Source organism: Trachurus trachurus (assembly GCF_905171665.1).
Source record: "Trachurus trachurus genome assembly, chromosome: 3".
In the NCBI taxonomy this organism is placed as follows: domain Eukaryota; kingdom Metazoa; phylum Chordata; class Actinopteri; order Carangiformes; family Carangidae; genus Trachurus; species Trachurus trachurus.
In genome coordinates this window covers 9,141,920-9,158,611 of record NC_139893.1, presented here as the reverse complement: position 1 = coordinate 9,158,611, position 16,692 = coordinate 9,141,920, and the positions used below count along the sequence as shown (strand labels likewise).

General features: G+C 40.9%; 1 protein-coding gene across 1 annotated transcript in view; it reads right to left on the bottom strand.

The window, feature by feature from the left end:
- The window catches only part of syt7b (synaptotagmin VIIb), a gene marked incomplete at both ends in the record, with an annotated part of 95,841 nt that overhangs the window by 46,618 nt on the left and 32,531 nt on the right, over window positions 1-16,692 (bottom strand). The window contains one exon of the mRNA XM_084001798.1: window positions 5,089-5,192. Within this exon, the coding sequence (XP_083857924.1) occupies window positions 5,089-5,192 (104 nt within the window). The remainder of the gene's footprint in view (window positions 1-5,088; window positions 5,193-16,692) is intronic.

Sequence of the window (16,692 nt, the reverse complement as noted above, 5' to 3'; positions counted from 1 at the left end):
ATATATTATACAATTTAATGAATGGCTGCAAGAAATGAATAAAATAACCAGTTACGAACAACTGATTTTCAGACTGAACTGTCCCTACATGAGGCTTGTACGAGATGGATGATTAGAGGGCCAGTGGGGATACATTTTTATGTGGATGGGAGCTGAGTCTTGACTGTGACAAAAGTACTGTATGATATGTGTACATATGTAATTATTTGTTTGTCTGGGTTAGTTTACTTTATGTAAGTACAGTATTTCTTGGTGAATAAAGTTTGTTTTTCATGGGTGTTTTTTTTCATGTTGTTAAGTTCCTGACATTGTTCACATTCATGTATGTTGGTCTTTTTGATGTACTGTTTAAAAGAAGAAGTGCTTTTCAACTCTTTAAACCAACCAAGGCCAGGTGCAGACTTCGAACATACATTGTGCAAGATGAAAAGCGGCGAAGGCGTCTTCTGTTTTCTGCATTTCTTCTTTGTTGGTTCATCAAACGAGGAAAGACCATTACAGCCCACGCTACAGGTGAAACAACCGCTCGAGTCGGCATTTTAAAACCTGATTGAAAACCCACTACAGTTTGTGGCTCCTATATCCTCGCTACATGTGACATAGGTGAACACATCGGCTACTCTAAGTGGTGTCCCATTTCGTAGGGGTAGTTCTCCTTCTAACACTTTTCACTCCATCATCAGGTGGTATCTTCCCTTTGGAGGCTTAAGGAAATGAACCTGGGCCTTGGTCTTTGTCTTTGAACTATGGCTGCTTGATATTGTGAATATTGTAACAGATATTGTTGTTGTTACATAAGTTGCAATGTTGGATTGGCCATGTTGTGATTGTTATTATACTGTGATTTATTGTGCAGCCGTGCTTGCAGCAAACTACAGTTTCTCTTTCTATGACTGTTTGTTGTTTTGTCTTTAAAAATACATGCTTAGAAAGGCAGGGTAGATATTTCTCCACTAATGCTTGTTTATGTTTATTTCTACATGATATCAGACTTTGAAGTTCCCTCTTTCTGGTTGAGAGATTTGTAGTTCATTTTTTGTATTCTCTGATGAGTGGAGCACTTGTGCTCAATAAATGATTTTAAGCAGCCAGGAGGCTTTCAGACACAGCACAGTGCTGAATGTTTATCTGAATACAGCCTTCAGAGTCCTGCAGACAGGTGGCCTCTTTATGTATCCTACTGCATCTATCTCTAATGCATCCACAATGCACTCTATTATTTATCCTGTCACATCTCATATGTCCAGCTCGATGCAAACATTTTCAATAAAAAAAAAAGCTCCGGGGCTGCGGTCTGATCTGTGCCCACGTCCAGCCACTACACTGTAAACATACACACATACACTGTCCAGGGCATTCGCTCCAGACAGAATAATATTAGACTCAGAGCTTCAGAGAAGGATAGGTTTCTAGCAGTCAAGAATATGCTATCAAGTGCACCTCATCTATCATTTAACAGAATCATAAAATCTTCAGGAGGCTGGAGAGGTGAGGGTGGAGAAGGTACAATGTTGAGAGAGTGTGGGAGGATGTGAGAAACAAAACGAAAGAGTGAGAGGACAGGGAGAAACAGGAACAACCGAGTCCGACGACTGAGCGGAGGACGAGGAACCAGCTGAGAAACAGCACGGAGAGAGATAATGAAGCTGAATATCCAGAATAATGACGGTGCCATGGCTGCACGGAGCGAGTTAAAGATGCCTCGTGAGATGTTGCAGCAGCTGTGAAAAGGGACAGAACCTATTTTTTTCTCCCCTGTTGACATCTTTGAGGCTCGCTGCTTCCTTAAATCCTGCTGTCGCCATGTTTATCACACACCTGGATGTTCAGCAGCACCTTCTCCTCCTCATGTCTGTTGATATTCCTCTGAGGTTGTTTCCGCCTCTTCCTCTTGGTCCCTCCCTCTCTCCTCCCCCCTAACCCACTCCCATAAAACAGCCAATGGCAGGAGACCAGTTGCAGGCAGTTTCATCTCTCCTGGAGCAAATGCTTTCCCATTAATCTTTTTTTTCCCTTTATGATCAGAAATGTGTCATTCATATTTATGTGATTCATCAGAAGAGTACGTGACTTATCTCTTGATTTTAAACACACAAAATCTAACTTCTGATTCAAATGAGTTGAATGAGATTCATTTGACTTTGGCAAATTCACATTTTGTACAAAATGTATTTGCTACCTGGATTACGGCCCTTGGACATATTTAGGCAGCAGAGACACTGCGGTGAAGGTTGGGGAAAGACCACGGGTTCGGTTAAATGTTAATAAGTCAGACTGTCTCATGCTGCGAGCCAGTGTTGACTTTTTCTTTATTTTTTACGCAAGATACCAGACTCTCTCTATAACCTTAACAACGTGCTGTGAGTGCCTCAGTACAACAGTGCCCTGAACAAAAGGAGAAGAGAGAGAGACTGCAGGAAAAAACTAATGAAATGTGTTTGTGATCTCCAAAATACAATAATTACCACCGTTTCACGTCGTCATTATTGTTATCTCGCTGTTATATTAGAAGATGTAATCTCGTCACTGTTGAGCTTCTGCTGTTGCAAACTGGTTGCTACAGTATCTGCTGCTGTGTCTCCCTGCATCGTGTCTTCTAGACAAATATATTGTATTGTGTACATTTTAGGTGCTCATTTTGTTATTGAATAATATCCGTTTCAAATCTTTGTGTTTCAGACTTTAATTGGACAAATCCAACAATAAGGAAACGCCACCTGCAGCTAAAGTGATGGATGTTTTTCACTACTTTCTGACATTTCACAGCCAAAACAGTTCATAGGGTAAATAATCAGCTGACCAATGGACTATGAAAATAATCATTACTCTGACCTTTTCATCACACATATATATATTTACCTGTTGGTCTTTATTTATTTAACCTTTAGGAGGTGTTACACTAAAAAAAGAAAACAAAAACAAGCACTAGAATGAAATGTGAGATTAAAAAAAGAAGAGACAAGGACTATGAAGGGTAAACTACAGTCGCAGCAGAGGTGAGAAAAGAGAGGGATGATCCTGGAAACAGAAATCAGTGACATTCTGGCAAGGACACAGAGATAAAGTGGCAAAGAGACAAACATGCTCCAGTGTTTGGTACAAAAGGAAAAAGGAGGGTGACACAAAAGCAAAGACAGACACAGATAACTTTGAGGGTAAACAAAGATAAGCCACTGGTTTGTTTGTTTTTTTTAGGTCCAATGCTGTTGTTTTTTTTCTCTTTTGAAAGAATTTTTAATTTTAAACAGCTCTTAATAGTTATATTTGCAAATCCACCCTTGAAAATTTTGCCATTTAGCTTTGCTGTTCCTCTGAACAGACGAGTTAACTCTGTGTTTCATCAGCTGCTATGCTGCAGTCACTCCTCAAACGGACAGAACGACAGACGGGGATGAGAGAGCGGGACAAAGAGGAGGCAGGGTAGGATGAAGGAAAGCAGGACAGAGTGTAGGAAATGCCAGCAGATAAGAATATATAGGAGGAATTACAGTGGCTCCCACGGCAGCCAATAGCTCTGAGTGATGCTCATTAGCATATGAATCATTAGCGCTGGAGGCAAGAAGCCATGATGCACAAAGCTCAGAGCACACAAAGCCGTGTTTACAGAGCACACTCAGGTTTTCTGATCATGTTTACTGTCATGGCCAAACATACGGCCTCTCTGTGGCTCCGGTGCCAGAGAGCACAAACAGCGAAAAAAAAACATTTTTCAACACATAGCAGGAAATCACAGTATATACACATTCAGTTCAAGGTCACAGAGTGTCATGGAAAAAAACCAGACTGGATGTTCACTGGACGATTTATCCTCAATGCCATGGTGTTGTTCAGAGACATGTAGGAGTGAGGAGTTTTCAGTTTGTGTAATGTTGAACAGGAATTTGTCACTGAGCGTTTGAGTATCAACAAACTTTTTGAAATGAAGAAATCTGACAATGAATGTTTGGCCACATTTTCTGATCTTCTTTCATTGCATTTCTGATTTTTGATTTCAATTTAGACATTTAATACCGAAGTGTAAGGCTTGGTAATCCAACCGAAAACAGATCAAAACCACCTCGTCCAACAAAAAAATGAGTCTGTGTTCACTCAAAATAAAGCCGGTGATGACATTGAGAATAAAAATAAGGAAAAGGATTTGTTTATTAATCCCCGAAGGGAGATTCATCTGCCTGTTATGGATCAGTTTTACTACCTCTGAAATGGAAATTTGGGAAACGCTGCAGTTTTATTTTTGAAATCTCGGTTGTTTTGTGTAGTCAGGATGCACAGAAACAGATTGTTTTTAGAAACAATGACGCAGACACCCCACCCTCCTCTTGGGTGGGTCAGTCACGACTATCAGACAGTGGTGGATTCGAAATGGATAACAGCCAATTTGCTTAATCACTTGGAACACAATCACTTTGCTGAATGTGACGAGCGCATGGCTGAGAAAATAAGAGAGCGATCGACAAGTGCCAAAGAAATACTTCATAAATTGTTATTGAGAAAAAAGTTTGAAATGATCATGATGCTAATAAGAGTTGAAGATTCTTTTGTTTTGCATGAAAAGGGCATTTTTTGTTCGGGAATACGACTTTTATTTAATTAATTGTTTGATTATTGGGTCTAAACAGAAAAGTGCAACTTTGGTTTTACACTGTTCATCAGGCAAATCCAGATATTTAAAGATGACTGTTATAAATCAGAGCTACAATGAAACAATGGAGGAAACATGGCAGAAACTGAGCTCTTATCTTTTGTTTTAACTCGATTTACGAATCACAACTGGACAGTAAGTGATGTAAATTTAATGAGCGTTATTAAAAGCTAATTCTGCCTTTGTCAGAAGCAGAATTCAGCCAACAAAAGGAGAACGGGAGAACAAAACGTTACACGATCAGCTGCAGCGATATAACATCTAAAAGAATTATATGATCATCTGCATCTCCTGCTGTTACCGTTGGTCAGTTTTCTTTTTTTTCTCCTTATATCTGTTTGAATGTTTGCAACACAAATTTGTTTCAGTATTGAAGTTCACAAAGGACGTCGGCTGAGTTGAAATGACTTTGGGAAGGTGTGGAGAAAATAAGCACAGTAACTTACCAGTTTACGTTGGCACCAGGTGCAGACGCCACACAGAGCCACCAGCCAAATGGCACACACTACGAACGCAACAGACACCAGGAACACACTGAGAGACACTGAGCCTGAGGGAGAGAGACAAAGGCAGAAAAGAGAGAGAAAGAGAGAGATGTAACACAACATAATGTAACACTTTCCATCCTGAGGTTTAAAGTCGAGTTCGCTGTTGAAACTGTACAACGTGCGACAAAAACCCCCCCACAATTTTCGGGGTGAGCGGGGACGTGAAGGTATAATCAGGAGCGATGCTTTGCAACGTGCCTTCCTTCCTTCTTCCCTCCCTTTCTCCATTCATCTATGTCATCTGGCATCTGTCATCAGTGAGACACAGAGAGAAATGAAACAAGAGTGAGGGGGGAACGACACAAAGGCTCAGAGATTGCTTCATGCTCATGCTCGCTGCATGTATCAATAGGAGATCCGCCCATGTCAGGAAGAGATAATATCATGGGGCCAGAAGCCACGCAATTACCAGCTTCCGTTTTCCCTCTTCTATCTCGTAAATCCTTCAGCAACTTTGTTCCCATCTTGACAGATGAAAACTTCCTCCACTGCCTTCTATTCCTCATCTCTATTTCTTTCAATTACTGCCTCTCAACAATGCTGTTCATTCAGTTATCTGCCACCTTGTCTGCCAAGTGATTCAAAATGCAGTGGCACGCCGGCAAAACAATGTCGACAAACAACGAGCTCAGAGCTGCCTCATCCTTTTTTCTTTGCAGCGCATGCAGTCCATTTTTTAAGGAGTTTCCGCCTCCGCCTGAAATTTTAATCTGACGGCAGGTTCTCTCTGTTATCCACCCATCGCTCTTCTGATCCCCACCTGTGCACCTTCAACATTTATAAATGTGTTGAGGGTCGATAAACAGACGATGTGGATTAGCTAAAACCACTTAATTAATCTTTTTCCTCATCATTTTGTATAATGCACAATCCAAGTTTCCTGGTAACACTGCTTTTCTTCATGCAAAGAGGAAGTAATTTGTGTTGTGGTAGTTATTTGCCTCCTTATCCAAACATTTCTAACATATCATCATCTCATCAGCATCGCCTGCTGTCACACAAAGCTAAATTGGTTGTTCTCTCCTCACTTTCCAACATCATCTCTTACATATATTTCATTGTTGATGTTCACTGTTGCCGTATTGTTTTATTGTTGTTTTATTATTGTTTCTTTCAATGGTACTTTTATTATTGACAAAGCATGTATAAGACAATCACTGCACAGGAAGATCATTTTTGATTTTTTGTCGGTTTTATTATTGTTTTATTGTTTGTTTCATTGTTTTATTGTAAGGTGACCTTGAGAGTCCTGAAAGGCGCCTATAAATAAAATGCATCATTGTTATTATTATGATATAAAATGTTCAAGAATACTTAACATGGACAATCTTTGCTCACATTTGAAAAATATGCAGCTTGAGGTGTTTTTAATTTCTAGAAAAAAAACACAACCTTATATTATATACAGTATATACTGTACATTATATTTCTCCCAGGGGCTCCTCTAATTAACATTTATGCAGTGGTTTGTGTCCTTGAGTTGAATTAATCCTGGGTTAAATTCTTTTACCCAACCAGCCTCGCCAAAATTAGTGCAAGTCTTTTCGACTGGTTGATAATGTATCAGATTTTAAATAGTGAAATATTAGACATGGCAGAATATGCTGGAAAATCAAGCTCACAAGGTTAAATTTCCTCCCTCTTCCTCTTGTCTATCAGTTCACAGCAGCGGGTGTGTTCTTGTGGTAACGTCACTTTCCAAAGCCTTTAAACACTGAACTGATCAGGGGTCTCAGACTTAGACCAACACATACAGAAACAAAGAAAGCCCGCTCCGTAGCAGCTACAGAAGCTGAACTACTTTTCCATCTGGAGGACACACAACCAGCTGGAGAGAAGAATGACTCCTCAGACCCTTAACAACTGCTGGGCCTCCGTCTGTGGACACACAGGTCTGACTGACGATGTGTTAACAGCTGTGGGACTTAATGACTTCAGTCATTAACACAGGAAAAGTGAATTTTAACACTTAGAACAGCCTAAAACAGGTAACCTATGTAATATCCAAGTGCTGATGCTTCATTCATAAAAAAAAAACATAAGGAAGTCAAAATAAGGAGACAATTAGTGTAAAATAACATGACACCATTAGTTAGTTTTACGCTTACAGTATATGCGTGTAAACAGATTTGCAAGTGTCATTTCAAAGGCCCGCATTGTAACAATAAAAACAGATGTCAAATATAACCTTAAGATAAAGCCTGGTAAACATCTGTACTGACAGGTTGTCAGTTGATTCAAGTAAATATGGCAGCTCTGATGAAGGCCTGTGAGCCGGAACATGTTGGTGTTTTTAATCTTCATTATGAACTAGCTGTTCAATAAAGGCTTTTAAAATATTTTGTCCCAGAGAAGAGTTCCCTTGATCATGTTTTGTTCTAAATATGGCAGGTAATTAATCCTATATAATACCAATACTACTAGTAATTCATCTCATGTGTTGGTTGTTGGATACACCTGCATTCAGCTCCATCAGATTGTCCGGACCACATGCAGAGACGTCCCGGCTCATACTGTGATCACACAGAATCAGAGACTTCATTCCCTCTCCTCCTGATATCTCAAGCTACCTTGCAAAAAAGCCATAGACAACTTCTTCCACATCAAAGGGAAAATGTGTGAGTAGAATTTAAATAATGCTATCAATGAATAATTGGAGTAAATGAGACGATCAGATCTCATAATCCAGCTATTGCATCTTAATACCAGGTAGAAATAAGATCCTAGTTATAAAAGTGAGTTTAACCACCGCACACACAACCGACCGCCGACTTCTTCACGCAGGCTTCAGCACCATGGAGAGCGTCCGTTCCCACCGGTCCTCCAACCAGCAGATTAAAGTGAGATCTGTGCACTGGGAGAACAGACCGGGCCGAGCTGGAACAAACAGAGCTCAGCAGCAGTGTGTTTATTGTCTTGTTTCATCATTCGGCTTCTGAGGTAAACATGAACAATACACACATGAAGGACAGCAACTGCAGAAATGTCTCGTTCCCGACTCTGAATCACCCAGGAAATGTCCTCCCTGAACATCAACATAAAGACGACGGCACGCAGGTTTTTCAGGAGCGAATCTCTCGCCACAGAGAGACAGAGAAAGCCAACAACCTGACACAGAATATCATCCTGCTGGGTCTCGTTCTTCCAGAGTATGATTACAGATGAGGATTGAACGCTGCTTTGTGGTTTCGGCTTCTCACTTTACGATGATGGCTGGATGCAACACTTGTATTACCTCAGCTAACAGTGTCCCTCCAGTGATCTGTTCTTGATTTATTCACATGAGGACGAGGTCTTTGCCAAGAAGATGAGCTCATACTCTCCAAAAATCTACCACCCACTGCAGCTCATAACTCTCCTAAAATGACCTCCTGGCCACGTGTTGCTGTAACTGGCCACATTAAAATTAGATTGTTCAGAAGCTTCTTCTTTTTTCTTCTAAGGACTCAGCTGGGAACAATGATCAGTAATATATCATTTTGAAACCACAATAATAGAAGCTGTACTCTAAAGGGTTATAACGTGCACTATAATTAAAAAAAATGTTAAACAGGAAGTGACTGAAGAAATAATGAAGGAATAATGAAAACTGTTAAACTGTGGTTAGAAAGGCCAGTGCTATTAGTTGCTTTTTCATGTTGCCTGTCTAAAATTGACTAAATATCATATTAGATAAGGTTTGAATATGAACATGCAACATGCAAGCTGAAAAATGAGGAACAGTGAAACAATGAAACCGTTCCTTTTTAAGGGAAACAACTGTTGGAAGCGGTTCAACCACCTGGAAGAAAACCTCATATTGTTGAAGTGAGTGAACTAGCGTCTGGAGGAGTCCTCATTACAGACGTCTCCCTTCTGCCTGAGACGATACCTGTTTGATAAATATACTGCAGACTTGATCAATAAAAGTTCAAGATACCAAATATATGAAACTACATGTAAGGAGGGCAGCTGGTCGGCTTTTTTTCCCCCTCTAATAAACCCTCATGAATTTCATCGTAGATTTATCTCATATCCACTGATTCTGATACTTGACTCCAATACTGATGCATCACTTTTATAATTGGTTGTTTTCGTTCGCTTTTTTTTCCAGACATTTCATCTGTATTTTGACTTCTTCATGGGTGGATCTCTGTAGATGATTGATTTTTATCCACAGCAATTTTAAAATGTTTTGTCTGCATTATGAAACAAACTCCACCTGCAGATAAAGACGATGTGCTACATGCTTAAAAGTTCTGGGGGGAAAAAAATACAGTGCCTGCTATGATACAGGGATGTAAAGTAAAGTCAGGTCATGGAAGGTTCAATACATGTGGATTACCTCCAGATGCAGCACATTACTGAGCTGTGTTTGGTATCACACTGGGCACCTCCCATGGCTCCAAGTGTAAACAAGGGACTCTTGCAGTATTGCTGCTATCACTCAAACACACTCTCTCTTTCTCAGTGTTATTCTCCCTATGTATTATAGACTGTCTAGTGTCTGCATATATGCCCTGTAATTATTTAGTTAATCACCAAATGTAATGCAAAGACAGATCCATAGGTAATTGCAAACAGAAGTGAGGTATCATTCTGAATATTCCCCTATTAATTGTTATTCTTGTCTCCCTCATCTTCCCACTTGCACCATCTCTGTTAGCACGCATGTGGTAATTATAAAATATATAACCCAGATCTAATGATTAGAACTGTTCGACTGAGAAATAGCCTCATGTCAGTTCATTATTTTTTATTTTTACAGAATATGATTGATAAAGAAAAGATTAAAGAAAAAAAAAACATAGAGCCAAACTCAGAAATGAGGAGAGAAAAATGATCTGGTGGAGCTGGAAAGGAGCTGTTTTTTTTTCCTGTCTGAGCTGTACACCAGTAATGATACCGGGTCCTATACTGAGTACAAGTCAATGTGTAAGGATTTGCTGGCATTTTCAATTCGAGACTGTTATCTATCTTTGTGACATGTGACACATTAGGCTCCAGTAACACATTAATCAACATTCACTGTTTAATTCAGCACAGTTTTGGCGATGTTGTGGGAATGTGCCTTGAGCGAGCTCCTGTTCACCCAGAATATGAATCAGTTACCACATTTTATTCATACAAAATATATTTATTCAGTATATATAAGCCTATTTACTTTAACGAGACACCTGCGACTGGAAGTGCCACTCTCTCACTGAGTATATTCATCACCCTCTGTTTGTCAACTTACTCACTGCTGAATGGTCTTGAAATTGCTGTTTTTTGTTGATGGCCATTTGTTATAAAAGGACTAACGATGATGAATCGGAAAACATGTACCTACAAGGTTAACCTCAAAATAAAATCTACCTCACGATGAAAAACTTTCTATGAGATTCTTTTTTATAATTTAACAAAGAAAATCACTTATAACTCAAATGCAAATCACTCTAAACGAGTTTCACCTGCCTTAATTACTGTCACAAAGCACCTCTGTGACTAACTAGCATACCACAACACTATTAACCCAGATTTCCTATGCTAATATCAAATCAGATGACTTAGATCATGTAAAATGAAGGACAGGATGAAGAATAATCACCTGACTCTGCAGCTCTACAGAGGGTTTTGGTTTATTTTTAGATTATTGTTTTTTTTATTTACAGTCAAGGTTTCTACAGTATGTTCATATGTTTGCTTCTGTCTTACTATTCTCTTCAACTTTGCCTCCACCAACAGCAGAAAAAAAAGCTAAAATTAACTGTAACTGTATGTTACCACCCACACATCAAATGGCAGATAAACTAAGCCAATCTAGCTTGTGCTGAAAGTCAGAAGACGGAGAGACAGATATAGGATCTCACACTCCTGGGTTTATTCATTTAAAAGCTGCCTGATCCAATCATTTTAGCGAGTGCACTGTTCATATCACTGAAATATTCTGAACGTAAGACAAAGTTGTAATAAAGTGTAATTATCCCTCAAAGACGAAGCTCTCGCCTTCTCTCTCTAGCTTTTCTATCCAACACTCCCCCTCACAGTTCTTCCTAATTCACTCCGTTCTCTCTTCTCTTGTCAAATTTACCCCTTACTCTCTCTGCGTCTCCTCTCTTCCACCTGCCGTGCTTATCTGTTTGTGCTCTGTTCACTCAGCCCCTGGTGTTGGCACCTGGCACGACACAGAGAATAAGCGCTATTAGTCACTGGAGACCTCCGGAGGAGCAGCTCTTGTTGTAGGTCGGCGCAACATGGAGAGGGCCGCCACCGCGGGGAGGCGACCCTTGACTGGCACAATAGACGCACTGCCAGAAGAAGTGGCGACCAGTGGGAGGAATATAGGCATTCAATTATGAGGGAAACAGAGGAGGAATCAAAGAGGAAAAGTGTGTCTGTTTAAAAGACAACGACTGTATCAAAGCTCAGCCTCACTTCAGGCGTCTCCGTTATCTGGACTGCTTTTTCAACGGACTACAGGTGTGTGGATTTCACAAGAACCGACACGTCAATACCAAACGACATTTTTTCTACATCAATGAAAGCACCATAGTTGATGTAAAGGACAGTATAATAACCTCACAAGTGTTATAGAGGGAAGTGCTAACACAATAAACCGTAACAACAGGTGCAGGAACAGGCCACTACGACTGATAAGTGGAGATATTCTGCAATTTAAAACGGGATCATCAGGGACAAGTTGTGGACAAACAAAAGCCGACATGCAAACAGCGCCCTGAGGTGTTTGAAATTAAATGAGGAAGCAGAAAAGCAGGGAAGCAGCGCAAAGAGAGGCCCCCACAGATGTATGCATAAGATTCAGGATGAGTGGTTTTTAGTTGTTATAACTTTACACATCCTCAAACTGTTCAAATGCTGTAATGTTGCCACTGTTGTTTGAGAGCTGTGACATCAGTTGCAACTCCTCACAGTGTTCACAAAGGCTAACGTTATCTTGATTAGGCTAATGTAGCGGCAGCTTATAATGTGAACCGGATTCGACATCATTACTCGGCTGTTATCAAAAAATAATGCTGATTACTTAAATGAATGTTTTCACACCATGGCTCCGTCGCCTTGTTAGTCGATTTAAACCACTGCTTGCACAATGACTACATGGTGGTGTGGTGCTTCAGCTTCTGTCAATTACGCTCTTTTTTTGTTGCTGTTGTGGTATTTTGTTAATGTAATATTGAGAAATCCTGGGATTTTATCATTAGTATTGGTACCAAGTGTCTGGGATCACGACAGCACTAGATTGAGACACTAAAGGAAAAAGGTTACAGTTCAGTGACTCTGAAGATTGCATTATTTACTCCTCATGACTCAGTTTCAACGGCAGGAGTGAAGAAGCAGGAGGAAGCTGTGAGAAGTCTGGCAGGTAGTGGAGACAGCCGGCTCAATCTTGAATTCCCAGCAGGTGTGAGTTTGTCTCACATGAAACCACCTGACTGTTGGCAGAGTTCAGTTTTGTGGAGCCCTTCTGTCATAAGTACATGGTTAAGTAGTCAGTACACATTTATTTGTTTGATTTAACCATGAAATATATTGTCATCTGTGAAATTAGTTTTACTATTATTATTGTCAGTGTATTTATTTCTGAGGGGAATAAATGGACTCCTTTATTTGACTACCACCTGCTGCAGATGCGTTTTGTCACACAGATCTGTTCCTTTAGTTCTACTGCCACTTAACTCACCCAGCAAGTTGTTGTCCATAAATACTGGTTGACTGAGGGGTGGGGTGTCAGTCTTTCCAATGCTTTGACCTACGTAAAGTAAAGCCTGAAGCATGACATTTTTTACAGGTGTCAGAGAAACAAACAAGAAAAAATCACTACTCAGCCAAACAACCTCTGTCAATCAGTGAAGTTGTTGTTTACATACAGTACAGGTCTGTCCAGACCGAGCATCAACCTCCAAGGCTGAACAATGAAGTACCAGAAACTGAACTAGATTTATATACGTACTGTAGGTACTGGAGATTTAATAAAAAAAAGATAATAAGTAGGGGTGCCTTCATTATGGTTGTGGTCCTTTTATCAGATTACGTTGATTCTTACTGGTCGTCCCAGGGGACAACAAAGCCGAGCAGGCCGAACAAATCCTAAACCAGGTGCTATAACAAAACACAAAAAAATGATCTGTATCAGCTGTGAATTGGCCAGTCTGACTCAAAGACTACTGATATTGGGGTAAAAATAAAAAACACCAGTGGACATCATTGGTTTGTCTGATTTCATGCGAAACAGTGTTGTTACCGGTGAAGTAACTCTCAAGTTGTGACCAAAGTGGATTTGTCACCAATGTAATCACTCCATCCTCAAGGCCAAATGTAGAGCTTACCAGAACACTTTAGTTTGTTGATGGGGGGGGGGGGAGAGATTACTGATTAATGAAAAACATACTTTTGAATGAAATAATCGATTTTCCACACAGTATAAGATTATACACAGATATTATCACACTCCTGTGAGATTACATAGAATGAAATTGTTGTATGACAATAAGTGTTGGAAATGTAAAACAGGACTGGGAACTTTTTTGCACTGTATATGGGAGTGTACATTAGTGGCTCCATTCTGGGTAGAAGTTGTGGACTTCCTGAGTGAATGGTGTGGTTCAGCAGTCCCCTTGACTCCTGTTATGTGTCTTCTAGGGGACAGGTCTCAGTTACCAAATATATCTAAAGGAACATTTTCTGTTATCATGGTGGGCCTGATTACAGCCTCCAGAGTGACTCTAAGACATTGGAAGACGGCTGTGTCTCCTACTCTGCGGGAGTGGTTGGGTGCAATGGCGGAGACAGCATCCTATGAAGCTATGCTTTGTAGGTTGAAAGGCAAAGAGGAAGACGGGATGAGCTCTTGGGAACTTTTTTGGAGTTACACAAAGCAGACCAAAGACTAAATGCAACACCTTGTATCATTTATTTGATGGACTCAGTTTCTTCTCATGTGGATTCCTTGTGTGTCATATTTGTTTGGATTTCATAATCTCTCCTTTTTGTATGTGAGAGGATGTCAGCACCAAAACACACAAAAGAAAACATGTGTATCTTGAACCTGTACTTATTTGTATGTTTCTTAAAAGTTCAATACAAATTTAAATGACAAAAAAATAAATAATCGATTTTCGTGAATAGATAACAGGATAAGTTATACAATGTCCCTTTAAATGTGTTATTGAGATCATGGGCCCTAGTTTGCTGGCGCAGCGCAGGTGGCGCAAGGTAGCGCAGCCAGTCTAATGCAAGTTTCGACCAGCGCAGCCTAGCGCAAAGTCAGATTGGAAGATTGGCAGATCGCGCTGCGCTGAGATAGGCGTGGCCGCGCAGCAGGGGGAGGCGTCACAGATTCTGCTTGGTGCAGTGGAAGTTTCGTCCGAAAATGTCCCGCCGAAGTTGCGCTGAAAGCTCGCCACCTCCAACCAGGTCTAGTCTCAGCGCAGGGCGAAGCGCAGCAGGTGCAGTGGAAGTTTGGCTGACTGACCTGCAGTGCACACACGTCACCAAGACCTCACAGGCAGATCTCCACAGTTCCAGACACATTTCAATGCAATAAATATCCACAATAACCACTATTTAATGCAACTAACGGAATCAACACGTTAATTTATATCTATATAGATTGTCCCGTCACATCTGACGTCAGATCAAAGCAGAGATCAAAGGCTGTCGGTGCGTAAAGGAAACTCCACCTGAATTAACACAGCAGGGACGAACTGGCACTGAAAAGCAGCTGTGGATGTCCCAAAAGCAGGACTGAGGGTGGATGACTGCATGTCGCTGCCGTGTTGAGATACCACTCTGCCCTTGTGATGATCGCTGTATTTATTTATTTACTTATTAATTCATAAGCACGTGCGACCGCATCACGCAGCCGTAATGAAAAACAAAACACAAATCTTCATCTCTCTTAGTCCACCACCACTGCCTCGGTATCAGATAGTCAGTATATAGCCTACTACAGTATATTCAGCATCTCTATCACAGAGAAAAAAAGAGAAAAAAAGAGACGGACAGAGAGAGAGAGAGAGGAGGACAGAGAGAGAGAGAGAGAGGGAGAGAGAGAGAGAGAGCGCGTCCTTGCTGATTTCATCCACATGGTGTGTGTTTATGTTGTGATTAGTGTAGCCTACACCTCTGATCTTATACACAGGGTTTGAATAAATGTGAGTTTCTTTATTAGTTTATTAGTTGTTGTTTCTTAGATTGCGTAGGGGTTCTCAGTGTATCAGATCAATCCTGGTTAAGTATATTAGTAAACTCATTATTGGTCACTCTGAGCTCGGACCTCCGGGGAAACAGCTGTTTCCTCCGGGGAGAGGTTCGGCCTCTGGCGTCGCTGTTTCCTCCGTCCATGTCCAAGTATAAAATGACAAACTTGCAGCGCGCATCACCCGCCGCGCAGTTAAAGGTGAGGAGAGGAGCTCCTTTGATTGGTGAAGATCTGACTCGGCTGTGTCAAACCCACTCCACGCCTTTCTCTCCTCCTTCTGTCTCTCTCCCGCCCTGTCTCCTCCCTCTTCACCGTTTGCGCCGGTGGGAGGGACGAGGGGAGGGTTTACGCCGGTCTAAGTCTGACTGCGCGGCCCACGAATCTTGCGAAATGGACCTGGTCCAGCCCCGTTGGCGTGGCGAAGCTGCGCTGATCACAGACTTCACCTGGTCGACGAAACTAGGGCCCATTATGTTCAGAAAATGGTGCAGGACTATAGTGCAGATTGTCTACAAGATGAACGGCAGCACCAGTTGTATCTGTGAGTGCTCCTATACATTCAATATACTGTATATCTGTGTTCAAATGGCAAAACCTAATGATGACTGAAGCAAAGGAGGAAGTCAGATCTTAGATGATATTATATTAGATTATAGAGGATGTTCAGATGGATCTGTTGGTGAACAAAACATCAGACTTTTACACAGGACACCAGGGTTTGTTTCCTGTTTCAAATAGTCATTCCTTAACCTTAACCATGCGTTTGAAACCATGATGACGAAGGTCCTGCTATTTTAGCAAAGTGTTTGTTTAATCCAAACCATTATCTTTCCCTAAAACAACCAAGTCAATTTTCATGCCTAAGCCTAAATTATAGTGTTGTCACAATGGTTGAAAAGGCAGTGGCAGATCGGAAAATTCTTCTGAAAATGAGCAACACCTCTGTCTGATGAATTCATGATAACTCCTACTCCTTAATAAGTCGCATTCAACCCAAAACAGACCTGAACTAAAGCGCATTAGAGATATGAAAGTGACAACAGAGTGGGTGAGTGGTGAAATGTCTTACTGTGAACATGTAGCCGAGGCACAGTTTACCTTAATACAGTGCGACATGGTTAGAGGGCGTCCTTCACTGTAGCTGTGGCTGACAAAACAGGATTTTTGTTTTGTTCACGTTTGTGAATGAGACATGAGTTAGATAAATCTCTCTTGCATTCATAATGTTTAGTGTAAGTTGACTTTTCCCCATTTCACCTACCCATTTGTTTCCCCTTGTCTTTTGGGGGAAACATACACTCCCTAATGCATGCCAGCAGATT